Raw genomic sequence first — 24,639 nt, 5'->3', positions numbered from 1 at the left:
TTCTGAACCCTTAAATCTTTATGAATATGAACTTGTTTTCTTTGCATCATTTGAGGTCTGAAAGCTCTGCATCTTTTTTTGTTATTTCAGCCATTTCTCATTTTCTGTAAATAAATGCTCTAAATGACAATATTTTTACTTTTTATGTTTTGAGCAACAGGAATGAAAGTAACAGGAATGAGTTTTTAAGCATAGAATTAGCAAAAACATGAACAATAGCTTATATGCTTATAGCTAATAGTTATGCTTATAACATGAGGACACTGAGCACATTCTAGGGATTTTCCCAAAATTGTATTTTAAAAATAAACAAATAAGATCTAAGAATTAATTTAGGAAACAGGAATGAGCGTTGAGATTAATATTACACAACTAAAATGTGTATTTTTAACTTACATATCGTGGATTTATTATGAAAAGAAATATTTTTATCGCATAGATGGGATTTGGACTCATACAACAATGCAAAACAATTCACATCTCTGAAGGATTTTAATAATAAAATTGAATAGAAAAGTTTAAAGGTAGAGATTGGGGACGGGTAACAAATGCTATTTTTCCAGAGTTCTTAGTAATTTATATTTATGTTTTTTAAATATATATCTTACTTCTGCAATTAGGTCAAAGTACAAGACACTATGCTTAATAATAAACTGTATTTTAAAGTTCTTTTGTGTGCACGTTTATACATGTAATTAATTTCCTGGGGACAGAAATGGCAACCATTTGGTGGAATGGCCCATACACACTTTAGAAATGCACCCACAGTGGGCAGCATAGTGGTTGATAATTGATTGTGACAAGTGATTCTGAGCATCCATGAGACGTGACAGAAATCATGGGACATAATACTAACTCGTGTCCCATGATTTGGTCCTTTCTGTATATGTTTATAAGGTACCACTTTAAAATAAGACTACCTTTATAAAGGGTATATAAATGGTTAATTAAAATTAGTTTATTAATGGTTACTAATTAGGTTGTAAATGCCTTAAAAATCATTAATAATCAGTTATAACACATATGTAAAAAGGGCAACAATGACCTGTTGTTTGCCAAATAGCCATCTATATTGTTGCCCTTGCCCATGATTTTTAAAGCATTTACAACCTAATTAGTAAGCATTAATAAACTAATTGTAAACATTTGTAAACCCTTTATAAAGGTAGTCTTATTTTAAAGTGGTACCGTTTTTAACCTACTGCATATGAAGGTAGAGCAGTAATAATACTGCCCACTTTTTCCTTTTCTTTCTTTAAAGTTTTGGACATTTTGACCAGTGGACAAATAAACATGCCCACACACAGACACACACACACACACGCACACACTCTGCATGCATCAATAACAGAAGGCACAGGATCCCTGAGCTCTTTATCTCAGTCAGTCAGCACAGCCAAACAGTTCCACTATTCAGCATCTGCCAAACTTTTACAGCACTCTCTCTCTCGCTCTCTCTCTCTCTCTCACACAGAGATTCACATTGCAATATAAGCACAGATATATGCAGACACAAGCACACAAATTACTACCCATGGAGCCACTCTGTAATGGCTTAGTGAGCTTAATTTACAGCTGAAACCGGGTCATTCCGAGGGAAATGCCACTTACCTGAGTTTAGCCTCTAATCTATGACAAAGGCTGCTCAGACTCTCTCTCCTTCCTGGGTAATAACCCTCATTTAGTTAAACCCACACAGATAATTCCACATCTACTTCAGTACTAAGCTCTCTCTCTCTCTCTCTCTCTCTCTCTCTCTCTCTCTTTCTCTTACTCCCCACCCAGTGTTAGTGGGTGTTGGTGTTTCATCCATCCTGATTAACGCAATTGTCACAGTATTATCTAAACACTTCAAATCAGACGCCGCTCTCACACCTATCACCATAAAGAAAGAATGCTGCTTAATTTAGCTTTAATACGCTTCTCGAAAGCAGGAACACAACACACAGAGCTCATTCTATTGTGAGATGTAACATCTTTTCACCTGAACATGTGACTGCTGAGCGCATGTCAGTTTATGTTTGTGTGTGTGCAGAGGTGGAAAGTAATGAATTACATTTACTCACCTTACTGTAATTGAGTAGATTTTATGAGTAATTTGTAATTTTTAAAGTAGTTTTTAAAATAGGTAATTTTACTTTTACTCAAGTACATTTTTTTTTTTTCAAATTTTTCCCATTTTCTCCCCAATTTACACGGCCAATTACCCAACCCACTCATTAGGACTCCCCCTATCACAACACACCAGGAGGCTGAAGACTAACACATGCTTCCTCCAATACATGTGAAGCCAGCCACTGCTTCTTTTTGAGCATTACCGAGCAGCCTCGGCTCCAGTACATCAGCTCACAGACGCCTTGTGCTGCAGACATCACCATAGTGATGTGGGGAGAGAGCGCCATCTACCCACCCAGAGGGAGCAGGGCCAATTTTGCTCCCTCTAATGCCGGCAGCTTGATGGCAAAGCTGCATGAGCGGGGGTTCGAACCTGCGACCTCCTGCTCATAGTGGCAGCGCTTTAGACCGCTGGACCACTCGGCGCCACTCAAGTACATTTTGACACAAGTAATGTACTTCGCTACATCGGAAAACTCCCTGTTACTGAGTAAAAAATAAAATGATGGGGGGAAAAAAATTGTCTGAATTAAAAAAAACTAAATTCCGCGCCGGCGCACACATGCTCGCGCGTGGAATAATGAGGCAATACTGTCCTCATGCAATGCAAATTGTGCCCGCCGGACAGAGCTGTCAGCTTTCAAAACTTCCACATCAACCCTGCGAAAGCATGTAGTGGTAAGTATTTTTATCATTAAACAATCTGCCTGAATGTTAAAAAAAAACAAACATGTAAATAGCAGTTAAAGCATAGCAATGGCAAGTAAAAAAATAATAATGACCTGTAGAACTATAAAAATACGGTTTATATTCACCTATATGACTATAACCTTTTAACAGTAAATAAAAAAATTGATTATAGAAACCTATGCCACTTGTTTTTTAAAAAACAAAAATTATGGGGTGGTCTGAACAAATGCTGCCTGAAAGATCCAAATTATAATGTGGAATAATGGTTCATTAAAAACGATTCAATTTATGATTTGTTGTACTTTTTTACATCAAGTAAAAGTAACTATGTAACTTTTACTCAAAGTCAATTTTAAATTGAGTACTTTTTTACTTTTACTCGAGTAGATTTTTAGATGGGTACTTTTACTTTTACTTGAGTAGAATTTTAGCAAACTAAAGGTACTTTTACTTAATTACAATTTTCACTATCTTTTCCACCTCTGTGTGTGTGTGTGTGTGAGAAAGAAAGAGAGAGAGTCCTGTGATGGCAAGGCAACTGAATTATTGTTGGAATTAGTTAAAATTGTTGGAGCGAGATCTGATAGTGGGTGCCAGTTTGATGGGGCATTTCAGTTAAATCAATTTATGAAGCTGTACAAGCATTTAACATTCCTCGATCCACAGTGTCACATGTGAACAAGGAATAAGTAATAGAATCAGAAGCTGATTAACGCTACCCTAGCTGATGTCCCAGATCTCCCAGAAGTTGCGGGGGTCTCCCTCATATCAATAGCAGCTCCCTGATGCTCGCAAGTCACATAAAATCTTGTGCACGCAGGTGACACAGACTTTTTTCCCCAATTGTGTGTGTGATAGAGAGGGAGTGCATATTCATCAAGCACATGCAAAACAGAGAGGGTTTTGATTGGCCTGTTCTCTACAAAGAGTCTGTATTTTAGCCAAACAGTTTTTAGGGTGGGCGGGCAGTGTTTTTTTTTTTCATCTCCTGCCTGGGATGCATTCAGGAGCATCATGGATCCCATCAAAAGTTATTTTACCTCAGACTACTCTAAAGTATATCCATGTCTGGTAAAAGTAAAAACCAATGAAAGTCTTGCCCACTGTACAGTCTGGGGGGGTGGGCAATCCAAGTCCAGGTCCGGGGGCATCTCCATAAAATTTATTTTTGCAACTTGGGGTGTCTACCCTAGGCTGCAGCCTTTGAGCCCATGCAATGATTAGGGGCCACTGATTGGCCACGTTTTTTTTTTTTTTTTTAATTTTCACCCAACCGCCCTGCCTTGCCCCGTCACGCGTCTCCAAGCTTAATCAGAGTGTTTTAGATATTCTTTTTTATTATTATTAATGATGGGAATGATTTTGAGTTTGTCTGTGATAGTGTGCACTATTTTTTGTGTAAAAAAAAAGCCAATAAGTGGAAAGTTTTGATTAATATAGAGCTGGCAAATGCATTTCCATCTGAACGTATCATAATTAAATGAAACTAATTTGCTAATTTGACACACTGACTATGTTTACAAAGATCCGATAATTTTTGCAGTTATCTGATTATTCAAGTGTTAATGTAAAAGGCACACTTCAAGGCCTAAAAATATGTATATTAGCAAACTGATTGGATTTCTCTGTTCAGATCTTCTATCTGTTTTCTCAGTTTGTGCAAGAACTCGAATTGCTTGTTTAAAAAGCTCTTCTCCATTTTTGCCACAATAATTATAAAACTATTAAAAGGCGATTGTTATACACTATTAGAAACCATGAAAAACTAAGATTCATATTTGCTGCTAAGGCCAGTACATGTTTACAAAAAGTTTTCCCATTAATCAATGTAAGGGCATGCAAAAATGCTGACAAAATGTGATTTCTATGCAGTTATCAGATTATTGGCTGCATTTAAACACACTCTAAATTATGTAAAAAACATTGTAAAACTGTAAAAATACAATTTTAAGTTTTGGCTCAGTGAAAGTTTTGATATGCAAGTGAATTGCCAGTTGATACACATACAGTATTTTCATATTTATGGACAAATAAATTAACAAATAGACAGACAAATAAACAGACACACATAACAGGTAAGTATGCAAACTTGCTATACTACAAGGATTAACATTAGCCATTAAAGCTGTGTGGGCGGAACTAATCACACCAGCCTCATGATTGGTGAGGGCAGTGCTTACATGAGCATTACTCAAGATTAGGACTTCCCAGTTTACACAGAGGAGAAATAAGGTGGGAGCTATTGGAACATTATTAATGGAGTACACACTGTAGATGTATACTGTGTGTCCACAGGAGCAAGATAACTCTAATTAAAACATGGATTAAGATTGCCTTGGGCCCCTTTGACCTGCCCCCCCCCCCCAAGAAGCTCATCTTGCCTCATTTTAAGCATGAGACTCAGCACGTCCCACCTTTTAAAATGCCTCCTGAGTAAGTAAACTAAAGTATCTTTGGCATGGTGCCATGGCTGAGTGCTTTGTTTGCTGCTAATGGCATGTTTTTCTTGTTCATTTGCTAAAAACCTACATTCTGTCCGGGTTAGGTTAAGGGGTTTCTTCTCTATTAGAGTGTAGGACTGTCTGGTGCACTCTAAACATCAAACTTACAGAAAAAAAAAAATAAAAATAATGATGCACCCCATATTTCTTTAAACCGTGGCATGCGATCATGTCCCTGGCAGATATGTAAATGATTACAGGTGTTCTGATTAGATTTTAGAGCTACAAGGGGGCTTTCACATTACCAGGCTGAAGTGACTCGAATCAGATTTTTTGCTCAATGTGGCTCAGATCTGATTTTTTCATGGCTGTGTGAACGTGTCGAATTAGATTTTTTTTTTTTCAAATCAGATTTGAGTCACTTTCATATGTGGTCTTAAATCAGATATCTACAGGGGTTGGACAATGAAACTTAAACACCTGGTTTTAGACCACACTAATTTATTGTCCCGACTGACAGTTCTGGTGGAAACAGGAGAGTTGAGGTGCACATTGAATTCTGCCGTGATTTGGGCAGCCGTGGTTTTATGTTTTTTCGATACAATCCAGGTTAGCACCTGAACATCTCTTTCAGACAGCTTCCTCTCACGTCCACAGTTAATCCTGTTGGATGTGGTTTGTCCTTCTTGGTGGTATGCTGATATTACCCTGGATACCGTGGCTCTTGATACATCACAAAGACTTGCTGTCATGGTCACAGGTGTGCCAGCAAGACGTGCACCAACAATTTGTCCTCTTTTGAACTCTGGTATGTCACCCATAATGTTGTGTGCATTACAATATTTTGAGCAAAACTGTGCTCTTACCCTGCTAATTGAACCTTCACACTCTGCTCTTACTGGTGCAATAATGTGCAATTAATGAAGATTGGCCAGCAGGCTGCTCCAATTTAGCCATGAAACCTCCCACACGCCATATGAATGTGAACAGTCAAATCTGAAATAATGCTTTTTTTTTTTTACGCATGCACTATGTGCTTCTCTCTCGTACCCACACATCTCTTGGTGCAGTTGTGCAGCTATAGCTGATAAAAACAGCAAAAGCAAACCGCCTGGCCTTTTTTTCTCCTCCTCGACCTGAGCATGAACTTCAGACCAGCTGTTTGCTGTTTCTCCACTCGAGCAAAAGATGCTCCACATATGAGCTGCTAACTCATCCATTTCCCTTTACAAAGCTACGAGTCGTCTCTCAAATATGACGTTTTTTTGTTGTCGTTGAAGAATACAACATTTATACACTTATCAATGAGCATTTCAGAGACAGATTCAGATTGTTCACATTACACAAAGATACAGGTCACTTACATTTGTGAACTTGAACTTTCCAGAAAGCCAAATCTGATCTGAGCTTCACATGCCTTTATGATGCACTCAAAGACATTTTGCCCAGTTGGCAGAATTTGAAAGGGGCTGCGTCAATGGACTGACAGAAGTAGGGTGGCCATTTTGACAACTTGCTCGCCAGCTACCATCACAATCTTTGATTTTTTTCACAAAAAAATTTGATTTTAGAAATGAGAAGCGTTTTCAGATATTTTATATTAAAAAGATAAAATGTCTGGATGTAAAATTGCGACTACTCCATTTTAAAAATTCGCATTAAAACTGTCATTCGGATTAACCGAACTAATTGTGAAAATCACCCAACACTACTTGGTTCTCGGATAACATCAATATCTCACTATGGGAAATTACATCCCTCTGGTGGGATGGACCACAGAAGAGCCAATGTAAACACAATCTTGAACCATATCATCTTTATCTATTAATTTCTGAAATTCTGTTTACAAACCACCAGTGGCCAGGTACGAGTATGGAGGCCTCGTGTTGAGTGCTTCAATCCTACTAATCCTGGAGTGACACACACCACCCCAACCTCTAGTGTTTTGATCTGGGTAGATGTCGTATATACGACAGTTGGTCACCCCTAGTAGTGATACAAGGGGCACTAACAGCTTTGAAAACCTCTGGAATATAATCAAGAGGAAGATGGATGATCACAAGCCATCAAACCAAGCTGAACTGCTTGAACTTTTGCACCAGGAGTGCAGGCATAAAGTTATCCAAAAGCAGTGTGTAAGACTGGTGGAGGAGAAAATGCCAAGATGCATGAAAACTGTGATTAAAAACCACAGTTATTCCACCAAATATTGATTTCTGAACTCTTAAAACTTTATGAATATGAGCTTGTTTTCTTTGCATTATTAATTGCTCTAAATGACAATATTTGCATTTGGAATTTGGAAGAAATGTTGTCTGTAGTTGATAGAATAAAACAACAATGTTCATTTTACTCAAACATAAACCTATAAATAGCACTGTTCCTAACTGTCATTTTTCAGCAGGATAATGCTCACCCACACACAGCACGTTTTTGTCCACGGATATTTCTTTGTTGGCCTGCCTGGTTGAATTTATGGTACCAGCTGGGATGCCAGCTTCATTTGTGCCTGTGTTTGTGTGTATTTGTCTGTCGATGCTTACCTGGCCGTATTATCTGCCTGCCATTCCAGCTCATTAAATAAGGAGAACTTCTCAAACAGTGAAAAACAGAGCGAGTGAGTAGCTGAGTCAGTGAGTGAGTGAAAGACAGACGGCCAAGCAGACAGACAGCAGTTTCACCTGCATCAGCCGGCCCAGCTGTGTCCTCTCTGGCTTTTAGAGCAGTGCGTTTGGTATAATTAGCCGTATTTGGACAAGTTAATGAGCTTCCCCCTTAGACAGTGCATTCCAGACGGAGCCAGAGAAGTGCACTGAGACCAGGCCCTGCCTCAAATGCAGTCAAGTACCTTGGGTATAGTGTGTGATGTGTGTGTATATGTGTGTGTGTGTGTGTGTGTGTGTTTGGGAGAGAAAGAGAATGAGAGAGAGTTCTGGGTGGGACTGCCTCCCAGTCTTCATTCACACTCAATGTGAGCATTAATCATCTTAATGACTGGAGCTTCGACTCCAGAGCCTGTGGGACTGAGGTGGGATGGGCTCTAGACTGGTGGGTAGGAGGTGGTGCAAGTTGTGTGGCTGGCGAGTGAGAATAGTGAAGTTGGTCAGCAGTAAATCAAGTTGCCAATTCATTAGGTAGGCTAATTTATTGTATCTGCACTCATTGTCCGTTTAATTAGGTACTCAGGAACAGCAAGTGAGCATTTAAATGTAGTTTTGCATCGTGTACTTTATTGGAAACATCCAATAAGTCCATGCATCAGGTCAAAACTGTCATTTAATAATAATAATAAACGTCAGCTAGATGTATACACCAGTCAACCACAACATTAAAATCAAAAAGGGAAAAGTACATGGCCTACATTGGTACACACAGCACATGGTCAAGGGACATATAGACATATTAGGCAGCAAGGGAACAGTCAGCTTCTGAAGTTGATGTGTTGGAAGCAGGAACAATAAATGAGCGTAAGATTTAACAAAGCTTTTGAGGGCCACACTGTAATGGCTGGACAACTGGGCAAAAGCATCTTCAAAGCTACAGATCTTGAAAGGTGTTTTTGGCATGCAGTGGTCATAACCTACCAAAAGTGACCTAAGGAAGGACAACAGGCTTACCAGGTGTGAAAATCACCCTTTGTTTTTTAAACAATATAGATTTTTTTGTGTTTCTTTTTTTCTTTTTAAACACCAGCAGATGACATGTCTCTCCAAATCATCACTGATTAAAACTTCACACTTGAACTCAAGCAGTTTGGACTGTGTGTCTCTCCACTCTTCCTCCAGACTCTGCTCCCTTGATTTCCAAATGAAATTTAAAATTTACTGATGATCAGTGATGGTTTGGTCATCTGCTGGTGTTGATCCACTGTGCTATATCAAGTCCAAAGTCAGTTCAGTGTTTTCCTGGGAAATCTTACAGCATTTCATGCTTCACTCTGATAACTTTTACGGAGATGCAGATTCCATTTTACAGCAGGACTTGGCACACTGCCAAAAGAACAAGTTGGTCTTATATAATATTCTAATTTTCTGAGACACTGATTTTTGAGTTTTCATTGGCTGTAAGTCATAATCATCAACAATAACATAAATAAATGCTTAATATATATATATATATCACTCTGTGTTTAATACATCTATATAATATATTAGTTTTACATTTTGAACTAAATTACTAAAATAAAGTAACCCTTCAATAATATTTTTAAATGTTTTGATCTGCAGTAGTACTTTCACACATACTATCAATTCCAATTTAAGGGTGGACTCATCCTCCTCTGGTGAAAAAAATGTCATATTATAATGCACAAACATTATAATATAATGATTTACATAGTTTGCTGAAATAAAACGGATCAAATGCATGTTTACATGCATTATTACAAAGAGTGTAACTAATCCTGTTTTGTGTCTGGATGAAAGACAGCAGATCACTGCAAGAGTAAGCATGATAATCTTTTTAAATGCATTTTTTCTGGAGTCATATGTATCGTGGTAAAAATCTTTTATAATGGAAATGTCTTTAATTAGGAGAAACCAGCACTATTCATTATCAGTTTTTGTACACAAATACAAAATGATAAAAACAAAAAGAGATATAAATAGATAAGTAATTTAACCTCTTATGTTCTTTGACTGTTATTATTCTTCCCTATGGGTTACTATATAATAACTACATGCAAAGCAATGCAAACTGAGTTGATCTTAAGTTATATCACTGAGGAAAAAAACAAGAACCACCAGTGGTTCTATGGAGTTTAAACACATAAGAGGTTAAACACATAAAATAAGGGAGATGCATGTTTGTTTCAATAACTTAACTGCCTGTGATATTCTTCCTGTGCTCTTGTTTTTCCTTTTCCTGTCATCTGTGCTGTATTTTACAAACAGTACTTCTGCTTCTTTTAATAGAACCCATGGCTCTGATTCTGAGATTTTCAGTCCATCTGGACACTCTGAACAGGCACTGAGTAGTGATCATTAATATGCATGAGCTTATTAGCATGTCAGATTTTATTGGCTATTACTGACATCACGTTACACAAAATTACCATGACCACCTCAAATTTATGAATAGACCTTAAATGCAGTGGTGCACATTTTGCAGACAGGAGATTTATGAATACAGGCTCAATGTAAACTACTATGACCATGTTTTTTTTTTTAAAAAGCTTTTCCAAAAAGTGGACACTGGGGACACACAGACCTCCACTGTGATTGGGATATAGTGTGACTGTGGGGCTTTAAGTAGGCCTAAGTTGTTGAACCTCGGCAGTGTGTGGAACTACCTTTTTTAACCCTTGTGTGGTGTTCGGGTCTGTGGGACCCGTTTTAATTTTTCATCAAATGATACAAAAAAAAATATTTTTTCTAACTCAAACTCATTGGCATTGGCTCATTTTTTGTGAAAAACATATATCAAAACACATTTTCGATAAACACACACTGTACAACCCCCACCCTCCCCCCCCCCCCCCCCCCACACACACACACACACACACATTTATATTACATACAGTATGTTTGGCCAAGGGCAAATAAACATTGCTTCATTTGTAAATTTGAAACTAAACAAATTTTCTACTCATATCTTGAGTTTAATTCATTTTCTTTTACATTTTATTACAAAACTAATAAAAAAAGAGTAGCACTTTTTAAAAGAAATGTAATATAAGAAAGGTAAAGGGCAAATATTAACCATGTAAGCTGTTTATATTGCTTGCAATTTAGGTGAAGCAAGCATGTGTAAAGCATTTTAATGTAAAATTGCTTAATTTTGCTGAATTAAATACAAGTAACAAAGTAAACGAGTAACAAAAATATGAACACCACACAAGGATTAAAACAAATAGAATTGTGTGCATCAGATATTAATTTAAATTCTTTGACTTATAGTTGCATGTAGATGCCGGTACATGTAGACCAATAATTAGGGCCCACTGATTGGCCATTGTTTAAGTTAATTAATTTTAACCCAACCTCCCTGCCACACCTCACCTCGCCCTGCCTCTCCCAACTTTGTGCTTCATTCAGAGACATTTATTAATGATGGGAATGATGAGTTTGTCTATGTGATTGTACTCTTAGTCTTTCTCTTTTAGTCTCTCTCTCTCTCTCTCTCTCTCTCTCTCTCTCTCTTTCTCTCTCTTTCTCTCATACACACACACACATAGCTGATGGCACTTTTCTAAGTTGTTGAAAGTAGAATATGCAGCTACAATAGCATTTCTTTCACCTAATAAAGCTCTCAGTTAAACTCAGGACAGTTCAAATATTCTAAATTAAAAATAATCAAAACTACTCTGAGATATGCATTAAATAAATCACGATTTTAACTATGATTAATCACAGAGTATTGTTGTTGTTAAAAAAATAAGTGATTGATGTCATTAATATAAATAGCATTTTTTGAGTGTGTGTTGGTTTGTGTGTAGAAGTATTTGGAATGGGGGCCCATTCAAAGTGTTGCCTAGGGGCCCCAATCACCTTATTCCACCACTGGTCACTGTGGGACTTAAAGATACGTGTTTAAAAATCTGTCAAGGAGGGGAAAAAAGAGACTTATGGTCACTAAACTGCAAACTTGCTGGTGCACTTTTTAGGTGCTAAAGCTCAGTTTTGTTTTGTTTTGTTTTGGGTCACTATGCCTTTGCACTTGTTTACACTCATAGGTACATCATGTTATGCTGCAAGAGCTGGTAAAAAACCTACACTGTTTTGTTCTTTTTCTTCTCAACACACCTGGTTATATTTAAAGGAGAACTTTGTGTATAATTGACTTTGGATGTAGTAAAACATAATAAAGAGTACTAACCTTTTTTGAATAGCCCACCTCCGCTCTCCCGCAGCTTTCCGAAATCCAGCAATTTTGTGCTTTTTGCCCAGCACTCTTTTATATCTCTTTTTAAACAGTTACCCAGGCTCAAAGTAGAATCTGGAAAACCCTGACATTTAAAATTAGGCATTAATAATTTGAAAAATGTACAAGGATCTTATTAAAAAACACTGAGATTAGGCTACCCTATGTGTTATAAATAGTGGTTTTAATAAGCTTCTTGTGCACTTTTAAAGTTATTAATGCCTCGTTTTAAATGTGAGTGGAGCTACTTTGAGCCTGGATAGCAATGTAAAAAGTGATTTATCTGCAGGGGCAAAATATGCCCCATATCATCCATTCTAAAGCATGTTTGGAAGGTCCGTTAGGGCAGGTTAGTCAGCAAACTGTGCTGAACTCCGGCCCCTGTTGCCACCATCTGTACACAGTATACACCTTGAAACGCCTTCTGTTCCATTTTTAAAAGTATTTACAGCCTTGTCTCATGCTCCAGACAAGAGCACAATTGTGTCAAAAGCATCTAATATGTAGTACATTCATAAACAAGCTTGATATTAATGTTGAATAATCACTTGCAATAATGAATTGCATTACATGTTGAGTAGTCAATAAACTGTAAATCATTCAGTAACTATAAAACAAGGCATTACAATTACTTACATTTCCACCTGGATATAGAAATGTGTGGTTCTGCTTTAATGGGACACCAAAAAATGAATGTTCCACACAGATAAGAAGGTCTTACTGATCTTCATTCACTGTGAAAAAAATGAGTTTGTTAGCACAAATGCACATTCTAGCATTTTTCTGCTTGGCTAATTGGTTTTATTCTTTTAGAGAACAATGTGTAATTGTTGCCCAGACCAGAGCACGTTACCTCGGCAGTGCTTTACTATCTTTCTCCTCATCGCCTCTCCGTTTACCAGTCTCGCACCGCCAAAGTAGGTCAGCTTCTCCAAACAGCTTTCGAAGAGGGATATCTTCAGAATGCAAACATGCCACCATCAGAGCTGTGAGGGACATATGGTAGTGCTTGTCGAATCTTTTTGTAGTGATTCATAAAAATTATTTGACTAGTAAAACTCCCCAGAATTCCCAAGTAGCTTCGCAGACAAAGCCCCAGGCTTAGGAACCTCTTACTGGGCATAAAAAAAACTAGAATTGCAAAGAAATGTAGCTTGGTGGCTTTTATTATCGGTCATTTCACTCAAAACATAGGAAATCTAAGCTTACTGTAAATAAACAGAAGTATTTTACTCACCAAAATAAACAGTTTTCAGGAGAGAAATGTGTGTAGATTTTTTAAGAATTGTTTTTGAAGAATTGTAGTTTTGCTTACTTCGGCGCCCCCAGCAGCAAGACCTGCGAAACCACAAGGATCCCCTATTGCTAACCACCTTACATTTTGCTTAAAATACCCCAAGTTAACAGAACAATATGTACATCTCAGTTATTTTCATAATAACAACGCTATTTCATGATATTTGTGGCTAATAGTGTGTGTAATAACGCATATTTTCGAATCGCTGGGCCGCGTCTTTATCTCTGACGCCTATTGAAGATATTGCGTTTCTACATTGTGCCTATGGGATCCAGCACCCCCAGTGGTGAATAATGGCATCGCATTTTTCCAAACTCTGATTACGTCAGGAAAACATGTCGACACCCTTGTACTCTTTTTAGGGACCCTAAATAGTGTACAACATTAAAATCTAAAGAATTTCTACTCTGTTTTTACGCACAGATTTACAACATTGTTAGCAATACTAAAATAATGTTCTATTATGGGATTTTTGTGAGAATTAAAGTTTAAGTGGAACACTCAGGGTTTCTCAGTGTAGCACTATCGGGCAGCATTTAATTATGCTAGGCACTGCTAACCGCCCCTAGCACTACTGCTAACCACACTGTTAAAAATATTAAAAAATCTTAACTTACTGTAAAAAAAAAAAAAAAATTGGGTATTTATACAACAGTTAGTTCCGACCTCACAATCTGATTGGTTGAGAAGTGTTCTAGCCGTGCTGATATTTGTGATAGCATCACATCCTTCTCACACTAAACTTGTATACCTGTGCCAATGCGTTGCTGAGTAACGGCGTATATACACAGTACAGTTTTGAATCCTCACCTCCAGCAGCAGCAGCGTTAGCTTAGCACAGGCTAGCGCTCAGCCGCGGCACGCTCGCCCGCAGTGCTGGCTCGTCTTTTGTGGAAAAAAAGGGAAGAAAAATCGCTCGGCTAATGCCGTCTGACAGCCAGAACGGTAACTTAACCAGCCAGGCTAGGCTAAGCTAATGCTGAGCTAAAGCAAGCTACGCTAACCTAACCACAGTCCAGCCGGCATGCTAACCAACATCACCCAGCAAAACAGGCAGACATACTCAAAAAATGCGCAGCAGCGTCCACTTGAAGACGACTCCTCTGAGCAGGAGAACAGAGTATTAACGTTATTTCACAGTCCTATCGTCTGCCATTTTCGCTTAATCCCAATTTTGCTTTCAAGCTAACTTTAGTGGTGTTAGCCTGTATAAACCAAACACCGTTAGTAAGTTTCAGTTCTGTTACAGTTGTTGTGGAACTTTGATTTATTTTCTTAATTCATTTTGTAAAACAACTGTTGTATAAAAGCTTAAATAACATGTACTGGGTGTATAGAAGGTAATGGCTAAAGTTAATAGTAGGCATACTGGGAAAATGGCTGGTGGACGACATACTGGTTATATGGCTAGTAGAGGATATACAGGGCGTATAACAAGCAGTGAATATACATATGTCTGGTAGTGGTATATATGGTATATAGCCAGTAAGAAAATTACCTTACATCAAATTCCTATTCTTATCATAATAACTTAAAATCATGGTATGGAGGCTACTGTTCTATACTGACGTAGTCTCTGCTGGTTTCAGTGAGGTTTAATGAGAAGTACCGTATTTTTCGGACTATAAGGCGCACCGTATTATAAGACGCACTATCAAAGAACGCCTATTTTCTGCTATTTTTCCATACATAGGGCGCATCGCATTATAAGGCGCGTTAAGTGACACTAGAAAGGGTGCCTATATCAAAGTGAACAGGGGTGGCGCCATGTTTCCCTTCCCCCACCGGGGGTGGTCGCTTGCCGGTGGAGCGTCTCAGTATACAAATCTAGCTATTTCAAAGTCAAACGAGTGCTGGATATTAATCTACACAGATTCCTCTCCTGAAAACTGTTTATTTGGGTGAGTAACGTGCTTCAGTTTATTTACAGTAAGCTTAGATTTCCAGATGTCCACTAAGGCTTGCTGCACCAGCGTTAGCATAGCTATCCGCTAGCACGCTAGCTAGTCACCTAAACTAGTAAAGTTAACCCAAACTTAAACGACAGCGTTACACTGAGTAATCCTGCGTGTTCTGGTAAGACAGTGAGATATTAGCTAGCGATTCGTCCCCCGTAGCTTGTTTTAACACGGTAAACAAGCAGATTACAGGCTGATAATACTCACCTCTGAGAGAGTTAGCGCTTAGCATCTAGCTAATGCTAGCCAGGCAAAGCAGCACAGACTTACAGGCCGATAACTCACCTCTGAACGGTGAACGCTTAGCGATTAGCATCTAACTCTAATAATACTGCTCCAGCAGTATTAAAAGTGCTAAATTTAGAAAATACTGATCTCTGAACAGTGAAAAAGCTAGCTAGCTAAGCGGTTAGCATCTAGCTAATGCTATTGCTGCTCCAGCCTCGGAGCGGCACGGCTCTGCACGGAGTGTGTGTTTACTGCTCCTTACACCTGACGGGTAAAATTTAGATAATACTGATCTCTGAACAGTGAATAAGCTAGGTAGCTTAGCGGTTAGCATCTAGCTAATGCTATTTGCTGCTCCAGCCTCGGAGCTGCACGGCTCTGGACTCTGTATAGCACTGAAACTCTGTATAACGCTGCACGGAGTGTGTGTTTACTGCTCCTTACAACCTGACGAGTAAAATTTAGATAATACTGATCTCTGAACAGTGAATAAGCTAGCTAATGCTATTTGCTGCTCCAGCCTCGGAGCTGCACGGCTCTGGACTCTGTATAGCACTGAAACTCTGTATAACGCTGCACGGAGTGTGTGTTTACTGCTCCTTACAACCTGACGAGTAAAATTTAGATAATACTGATCTCAGTGAATAAGCTAGCTAGCTTAGCGGTTAGCATCTAGCTAATGCTATTGCTGCTCAGCCTCGGAGCTGCACGGCTCTGGACTCTGTATAGCACTGAAACTCTCTATAACGCTGCACGGAGTGTGTGTTTACTGCTCCTTACAACCTGACGAGTAAAATCCATACAAAAGGCGCACCGTATTATAAGACGCACTGTCAATTTTTGTGAAAATTAAAAGTTTTTAAGTGCGCCTTATAGTCCGAAAAATACGGTAGTTACTATCACATTACATCATTGTCTTTTTTTATCACTGGTAATAACTGTGACTTCACTGAATCTACCTGTTGGTGTTTGCAGAAGACCCCAGTAACAGTTCCCATTCTAATGATACATTAAAAAAATATGATATATAAGAAGATATTGAGTTTTGTTTGTTTGTTTATTTGTTTGTTTACTGGTTTGATTTGGGAACTGCACGGCGTGAAAGGGAAATGATAGTGACTCAGCCTGAAACTCTCTCCACATTACCCAGTGGGGACAGAGGTCATAATTAGTGCACATGGCAAACACAGACACACACACTGTTAAGCGCACATGCAAACCAAACAAACAATTTCTCTCTGCGAGCCAGTCTGTCTGTTCCCGGTTAGGCTGCCGTTTGAATAACAATCAGCATTTGTTATGGAAGAATCAATAATGTCTAATTAAAGTTCTCTAACAATGCTTGTCGGCTTCTCACATTATGCTACAGCTCGTGGGCTGCAGAATAGGGGCGTCAGTCAGGCCTGGGTCTAACCTGATTTTTTGGTTTGTTTGTTTGTTTGCTGTTTTTGGTGTGTTCTTTAGAACATGCCAGCAGATCCAGACAGCTCAAGAACTATTTCGCTCTTTTGGCATTTTTAGATCTGTGTCCAGATTGATTTTTGATAGTGTGGACAGTCAGAAACGACATGAATCTAATTTTGACAAATGGATCGAAAATCACATCTGGAAGTAACAATGAAGATATGTACAGCTGTGGCTCAAATCTAGACCCTTAAATCAGTCCTCATAAATCCTATCATATATCAGTGTGGACAGTTATCTAACAGATCTGGCTTAAGAAACAAATCTGATTTGCCTGCAGTCTAAACAGCTAGCCTTTAAGGAAAATAAATGAACTAATACTGAAAAAAGTTAATTAGTTAACAGCTTACAGCTGGTAAGTAGCAAAGGAAATAAACTGAGCTTTGGAAATGAATTAAAAAAAATATTTACAAAGCCTTTTTTTTTGTAGTAAAGCAGTATTGGAACATATTGTGTTACTAAACTCTCTACTGCAACATTTACACACTTACACACATCACATTCACACTTTTATCATAATAACTAGTAAAAGACACAGAAACACAGATAAATAATTCTGTAATTATTAAAAATGTAAGTCTTTACTTTAGAGAAAATACAGATGAAGCTAGAGAGTGATGCGTACTATTTCCTACATCTTCAAAAGACTCTTGGAATTTGGAGAAAACTGTTACAAGAAGAGTCAGGTCTTGCTGAACCACATGGCAACACCTTTGATCAGAGTTGCCAGGTTTGCAGTTTTCCCGCCAAATTGGGCTAGCTTGAAAATCCTGTCGCAGGTGAAAATTCTGGGGTGGCGGGGTGCATTTTTTGGGCTACTTTTAAAAATTACGGCGGCTACCAAAAAACAAAAAAAAAAGCTAGTATTGCCCTGAATATTACGTGAACGTGATGGGCAAATGTGTACAACTCGACAATAAATTGTTCCTTAAATGATTTCAATAATAAGAACCAGGAAAACATAATGATATAAGGGAGGACAGTGTGAAAAGAAGAGACAGAAAAACAGAGAGAGAGAGAGAGAGAATCACAATGTAAATAGAAATCACAAGGCATAAAAGAAAATGTTAAAAAGGAAAAAAGAGAGTTCAGGAGGAGCAAGAACAGAAAAAGTAAGAAAAAGGTTTTTTTGTTGTTGCTAATTTTGTTATTATTAAATATACTTGACTGGGATATAAAACTGTTTTAAAATAACTAATGTTACACAAATGTTACAATATTATTAATTACTTTAGGATAAATACCAATACTGGAAAAAATACCTTTAAAAATAAAATACAAAAAAGTTGTACACTCAAATGTTTTGCCATTTGCTTCAAACCTGTGATAGACATATATATTTTTTGGCTAGTTTAAACTTCTGTAGTGCAGGCTTTAGACTGAATTTGGGCTTGTTATTTTTGTTGGACCTGGCAACCATGCCTTTGACTCAGCTTAGCATTGGACTCAGTCTTAGTTTCAGCAGTGAAGAGAAGCATTAAAGGTCTGACAGGTGAAGTGCAGTAATAAAGTCACTGATAAGATGAGAAAATCTTTACAAAAAAAAGCACTGCTGCTGGACAGCTTAAATAATAGGGGTGTTCTAAAACTGACATTAACTCTGCGGGAGTTAATTCACCAACTGACTTTTTGCTGTGTTCACACCACAGTTTGAACTAACACTCTTTATGTCTGTCAAATGTCCTGCTTTCAAAACAGCAACATTCCTTTTCTCCTTAATTTGTTAATATGTCAAACTTCTAGAAATAGGTTTTATTCTAAAGAGCTAATCACTGTTATGGCTAATCCCTCTTTTTCAAACACTTTATGTGTCACATCCTGGCCCTGTTCCGTGTCTGTCCTGTTCTGTCTCCGTGTTTTACAGGGTTCCCGCGGGTCCTTAAAAAGTCTCCAAACAAAATCCAGATAATAAAGGTCTTAAATTGTCTTAAATTTACTGTAATTTACTGTATTAAATGTTGGGAAAGTACACACTAACATTAGAGGCGAGTTAGCAGGGAGAGAACTAAGGTTAGCGTAGAGCTAGCTAACACTGTCCGCAAGCAGCTAACGTTACTGGGGAGAGAACTAAAGTTAGCAGATAGCTAGCTAACGTTAGCTGCAAGCTAGCTAATGTTATTGGGGAGCCAGCTAACATTAGCCGCAAGCTATGTAACATTACTGGAAAGAGAACTAAGGTTAGCCTAGAGCTTGCTAACATTATCAGCAAGTTGGCTAATGTTACCAGAGAAAGAACTAAGGCTAGCGGAGTTAATTTTAGCAGCAAGCTAGCTAACATACTAATGTTAGCGGCAAGTTAGTTATGTTACTGGGGAGAGAACTAGAGTTAGCGGTGAGCTATCTGACATGCTAACATCTTCTGCATCACAATGGAACAAAATGTAAACAAAAAGGTATATATAAAAACTGGGAAACATTAAATTTTGATTTCCAATGCAATAAATTATTTTCTACAAAAAAAAAATTTGGGCCTTAAATTATATTTTTTTGGGGCCTTAAACAGCATTAAATTTTACTTTTAAAATGGAGCAAGAACCCTGTTTTAACTGCTCTCTCTGTGTTTGTGGTCTTGTGTGTTCATCCCCTGTCTCTGCCTTAAGTATTTCACTTGTGTTTCATTTGTAGCTCCGCCCCCTCGTTACCTTTGCCCAAGTGTTCCCAGTTTCCTTTCCTGTCTTGTTTATAGCCCTGTGTTTCCTGTTTCCTTTGTCGATTCTTGTACGTTTCTGCATCAGTTCAGGTTGCGTATGTTTGTTTCTTTGTTAATTAATATTCCCGCGTTTGTGTCTGCCGCCGCGTCCTCTCCCTGCTAAATCCTGACAATGTGATCTACTATATCAGTAGGTAGAAGGGTGATGCTTTTCCCAACCTATTAAAAGTAGGCTCAGTTTTCCGTGCTTTGATCGCAGCACCATAGTTATGACTCACTGGCCGCTCCAGACGTTGACTGGCTCTAAAAGTGGGTGTTACGGAGACGAGGGTCTGGAGAAACTAGATCATGTCTCTGTCTGTTTGTTCGCATTTCTGCCGTTTTACCACTTCAAACCACTTATGCCCTCCGAGCAGGGAGACCTCATGATTAATGCAGTCTTTTCATCCAGGATGGAGAGAGAGAGAGAGAGTTGTTGGCTCAATGCCCGTCTTACCACGCAGGCCTGTGAACAACGCAAACACACACACACACACACACATTCATTTTAGCTCAGTGTTTTGGCTGTATTGAATGTGAAATGTTCTTGTTCTTAGGCGTTGGACGATGCAGCACTTGGAGGCCTATTCTGTAGACTGACGGACAGACACACACACACCATCACACTCGCGCACAGTAGAGTTAGCTGGCACTGCCTGGCAAAGGATCACATTGAAATCTCCCATAGAGTACAAGCAAGCCCAGTTTCTCCTAAACTCTTTAGCCTATCAGAGAGAAGCATGAAACCCAATCTTCTCCAGTGGGCCTATCAGGCGCTAGGCATGGCCCAGAATTTCTCTCAGTGCAGCCTATCAGCTGAGCGGATGGCACAGTGCCTCTTCTGCAGCCTTTCAGATAATGCAGCCTGCCTGAAGCTGGTTCAACAACATTAAACGAGAGAGAGAGAGAGAGAGAGAGAGAGAGAGAGAGAGACAGAGCTACAGGCCTATCTTATGCATGTGTGTAAGTGTGTGTTTGTGTGTTAGTGTGTGTTTGTTGTACATGTGTGAATGAGAAAGATCAGATTGATCACATCTCCTCGTCTCGCTCTCTAAAAGCTCACCTCCTGCACTCACTCCACTGCTGTCATGTCCATTTAGCTCCTTGATCATGTTTACTTTAACCCTTTAAAGTCTACAGTGTAGTAAGGATTCGATACTAAAAATACTGTCTGTATATTATTCCAGAAATGATGTATATATTTTTTTATTTGTTTTATTATGTTAGCTTTGTCTTTGCTGTCCACCTGTATCACTAAGGTTGTATTTTAGAGCTAGCTAAAGTTACTGTGGAGAGAACTAAGGTTAGCGTAGAGCTAGCTAACATTAGCTGCAAGCTAGCTAACATTACTGGGGAGAGAACTAAGGGTAGCATAGAGCTTGCTAACATTAGCAGCAAGCTAGCTAATATTACCTTGGAGAGAACTAAAGTTGGCGGAATTAACTTTAGTGGCAAGCTAGCTAACATTACTTGGGAGAGAACTAAGGGTAGCGTAGAGCAGCAAGCTAGCTAATGTTACCTTGGAGAGAACTAAGGTTGGCGGAGAGCTAGCTAACATTAGCCAAAAGCTAGCTAACATTACTGGGGAGAGAACTAAGGGTAGCGTAGAGCAGCAAGCTAGCTAATGTTACCTTGGAGAGAACTAAGGTTGGCGGAGAGCTAGCTAACATTAGCCAAAAGCTAGCTAACATTACTGGGGAGAGAACTAAGGGTAGCGTAGAGCAGCAAGCTAGCTAATGTTGGAGAGAACTTAGGTTGGCGGAGTTAACTTTAGCAGCAATTGTATCACTGAGGTTGTTTTCAAGCTAGCTAACATTACTGGGTAGAGAACTAAAGTTAGCGGAGAGCTAGCTAACATTACTGGGTAGAGAACTAAAGTTAGCGGAGAGCTAGCTAACATTAGCAGCAAGCTAGCTAATGTTACGTGTGAGAATTGAAAAAAGGTTTCATTACTAAACCTTCCGTCTGTATATAGTTCCAGAAATGATTATGGTAATTTTATATTTGTCTTATTATGTTAGCTTTGTCTTTGATGTCCACCTGTATCCATCCATCTGTCTGTCTGTCTGTCTGTCTATCTACCTATCTATCTATCTATCTGTCTGTCTGTCTGTCTGTCTTTCTGTCTGTCTGTCTGTTTCATTTATTAATTAAATGTATTACATCTATCTGTCTGTCTGTCTGTCTGTTTAGCTCAGTATATGTAATGGAGTGCATTACTGATAATGAAAAAGCATGAGTAGCATTTGTGGGCAATATGTCAGTTCACATCTATTCGGAATAATGTGAATCACAGGGCTGATTTCACACTTTTCACTTGTTTTATTAGTTTCAACGTGTAAAAATGACAAAAACACAGCAAAAATGGAAAGAATGTGTATTATAAACTCCTCCTATTTCACTTAAAGTCATAAAAAATAGATATCAGTTGAACCGTAAAATGTACCACTGTGACAGAATTTCACTGTTTGTGACAGTAAGACTCTGCAGAATGTGAGAAAAGCATCTGAACCTGAATAACCTTTTTATTTCCCCTGTGTGTGTGTATGCGTGTGTGCAGGTATGTCCACACACTGTATCTGGGTGTGCAGAGCCGGTGGCACACTGAGCCGGGTCACCGCCACTGCTACTGGCGCCTGATGTTTGAGACGGCTGACATCAACATGCTGAGACTGCTGGAGGCCTTCCTGAAGAGCGCGCCCCAGCTAGTGCTGCAGCTCAGTATCATGATCCACAGCAGACACATACTGCCCCTGCAGGGTGAGCACATGCACGCACACACACACACACACACACACACACACACACACACATCCATATACACACATTTGTGATGTACATGTAACATACAGTTACTAGCCAAAAGGTCTAAAACATATACAGCTCTGGTATAAAAATAAGAGACCACTTAAAAATTATGAGTTTCTTTGATTTTACCAAATTGAAAACCTCTGGAATTTAATCAAGAAGAAGATGGATGATCACAAGCCATCAAACCAAGCTGAACTATTTGAAATTTTGCACTAGGAGTGGCATAAAGTTATCCAAAAGCAGTGGAGGAGAACATGCCAAGATGCATGAAAACTGTGATTAAAAACCAGGGTTATTCCACCAAATATTGATTTCTGAACTCTTTAAACTTTATGAATATGAACTTATTTATTTGCATTATTTGAGGTCTGAAAGCATCTTTTTTGTAATTTTAGCCATTTCTCATTTTCTGCCAATAAATGCTCTAAATGGCATTTTTTTAATTTAGGAATTTGGGAGAAATGTTGTCCGTAGTTTATAGAATAAAACAACAATGTTCATTTTACTCAAACATAAACCTATAAATAGCAAAATCAGAGAAACTAATTCAGAAACTGAAGTGGTCTCTTAATTTGTTCCAGAACTGTATTTTCTGAAATAAAATAAATATTTTCTAACCAATTACGCCTTGTATTACCAACTGAATAGCAGTGTAGTACAAACACACACACACAAGCCTTTCTCAGTTTCTCAGCACTACTATCCATAGCAACAGCATACTGCTCCCACAGTGTACACCCTCACACTCTCACTCGCATACATTTGATTTTCACCTGAGACTGCAGCTCTGCAGCTCAGCTTCATGATCCATGACAGCCTGCAGGGTGAGATTCCACACACATATATACATACTACCATGATCTTCTGACTGCATTCTCCTACAGTGTGAACACACACATATACAGCACATATGATTTCCACACATTCTGCAGTCTCTTTCAGAAACCAAGTGATGTACTTTGTAGACAATCCCTTTTAGAAATTGTGTAATGTTTGTAGGCAGTAACTTTCACAAATTTCTGAAAACAAGTTTATTAACATTTTTAAAGTTTATTATTATGTCATTTGTAGATGCTCCCTTTCAGAAACTGCAGAATGTATCCTGTAGACAATAACTTCCAGAACCAGGAGTTTATGTAATTTGGACAGGGTCATTTTTAGAAACTGTCTAATGTACTTTGTAGGCAGTAATTTTCAGACACAGTTTAGAAATGTTCTGTTTCATAAACCGTTACATAATTTGTAGACAGCCCCTTTTAGAAACTGTGTAATGTAGTTTGTAGGCAGAAATTTCAGAAACCAAGGGTCATAGTTAATAAATGTTCAGTTTCAGGAACCAATTCATGTAATTTGTTGACAGTCCCTTTCAGAACCTACAGAATGTAAACAGGGACTTTCAGAGCTTTAGAAACAAAGAGACATAGTTTATAAATGTTCAGTTTTAAAAAATCAAGTTACGTAATTTGCAGACAGTCCTTTTACAAACTGTGCGATGTACTTTGTAGGCAGTAAATTTTAGAACTTTCAGAAATCAGGAGACATTGTTTATAAATGTTTCAGAAACCAAATCATGTAATTTGTAAAGGGTCCCTTTTTGAAACTGCAGAATATAGATTATTCTGCAGAATATAGATTATTATAACTTTTATAACTTTTAGAAACCAAGAGTCAGTTTAGAAATGTTCAGTTTCAGAATCCAAATCATTTAACTTTTAGACGATCCCTTTCAGAAACTGCAGAATATAGCTTATAAACAGTAACTTTCAGAACTTTCAGAAACCAAATGGTGTCATTTGTATACGCCAACTTTCAGAACTTTCAGAAACCTGGAGTTTATTGATGGCCCATTTCAGAAACCAAGTTATTTCATTTGGAGAGGGTCATTTTTAAAAAACTGTGTGATGTACATTGTAGGCAGTAACTTTTAGAACTTTTAGAAACCAAGAGACATATGTTATAAGTGTTTTAGAAACCAAATTATGTAATTTGTAGACAGCCCCTTATAGAAACTGCAGATTTCTATAGTTTATAAATGTTCAGTTTCAGAAACCAAATCATGTATTTTGTAGATGATCCCTTTCAGAA

The 24,639-nt window shown here is 38.3% G+C and overlaps 1 protein-coding gene across 1 annotated transcript in view; it reads left to right on the top strand.

Moving 5' to 3' along the window:
* xkr7b (XK, Kell blood group complex subunit-related family, member 7b) overlaps positions 1 to 24,639 on the top strand; it is a 123,639-nt gene that overhangs the window by 90,236 nt on the left and 8,764 nt on the right. Inside the window, exon 2 of the mRNA XM_007250792.4 lies at positions 22,304 to 22,503. Coding sequence (XP_007250854.3) covers positions 22,304 to 22,503 — 200 coding nt within the window. The remainder of the gene's footprint in view (positions 1 to 22,303; positions 22,504 to 24,639) is intronic.

The sequence above is a fragment of the Astyanax mexicanus genome, chromosome 13 (genome assembly GCF_023375975.1).
Source record: "Astyanax mexicanus isolate ESR-SI-001 chromosome 13, AstMex3_surface, whole genome shotgun sequence".
Classification (NCBI taxonomy): domain Eukaryota; kingdom Metazoa; phylum Chordata; class Actinopteri; order Characiformes; family Acestrorhamphidae; genus Astyanax; species Astyanax mexicanus.
This window is presented reverse-complemented; position numbering and strand designations above follow the sequence as displayed.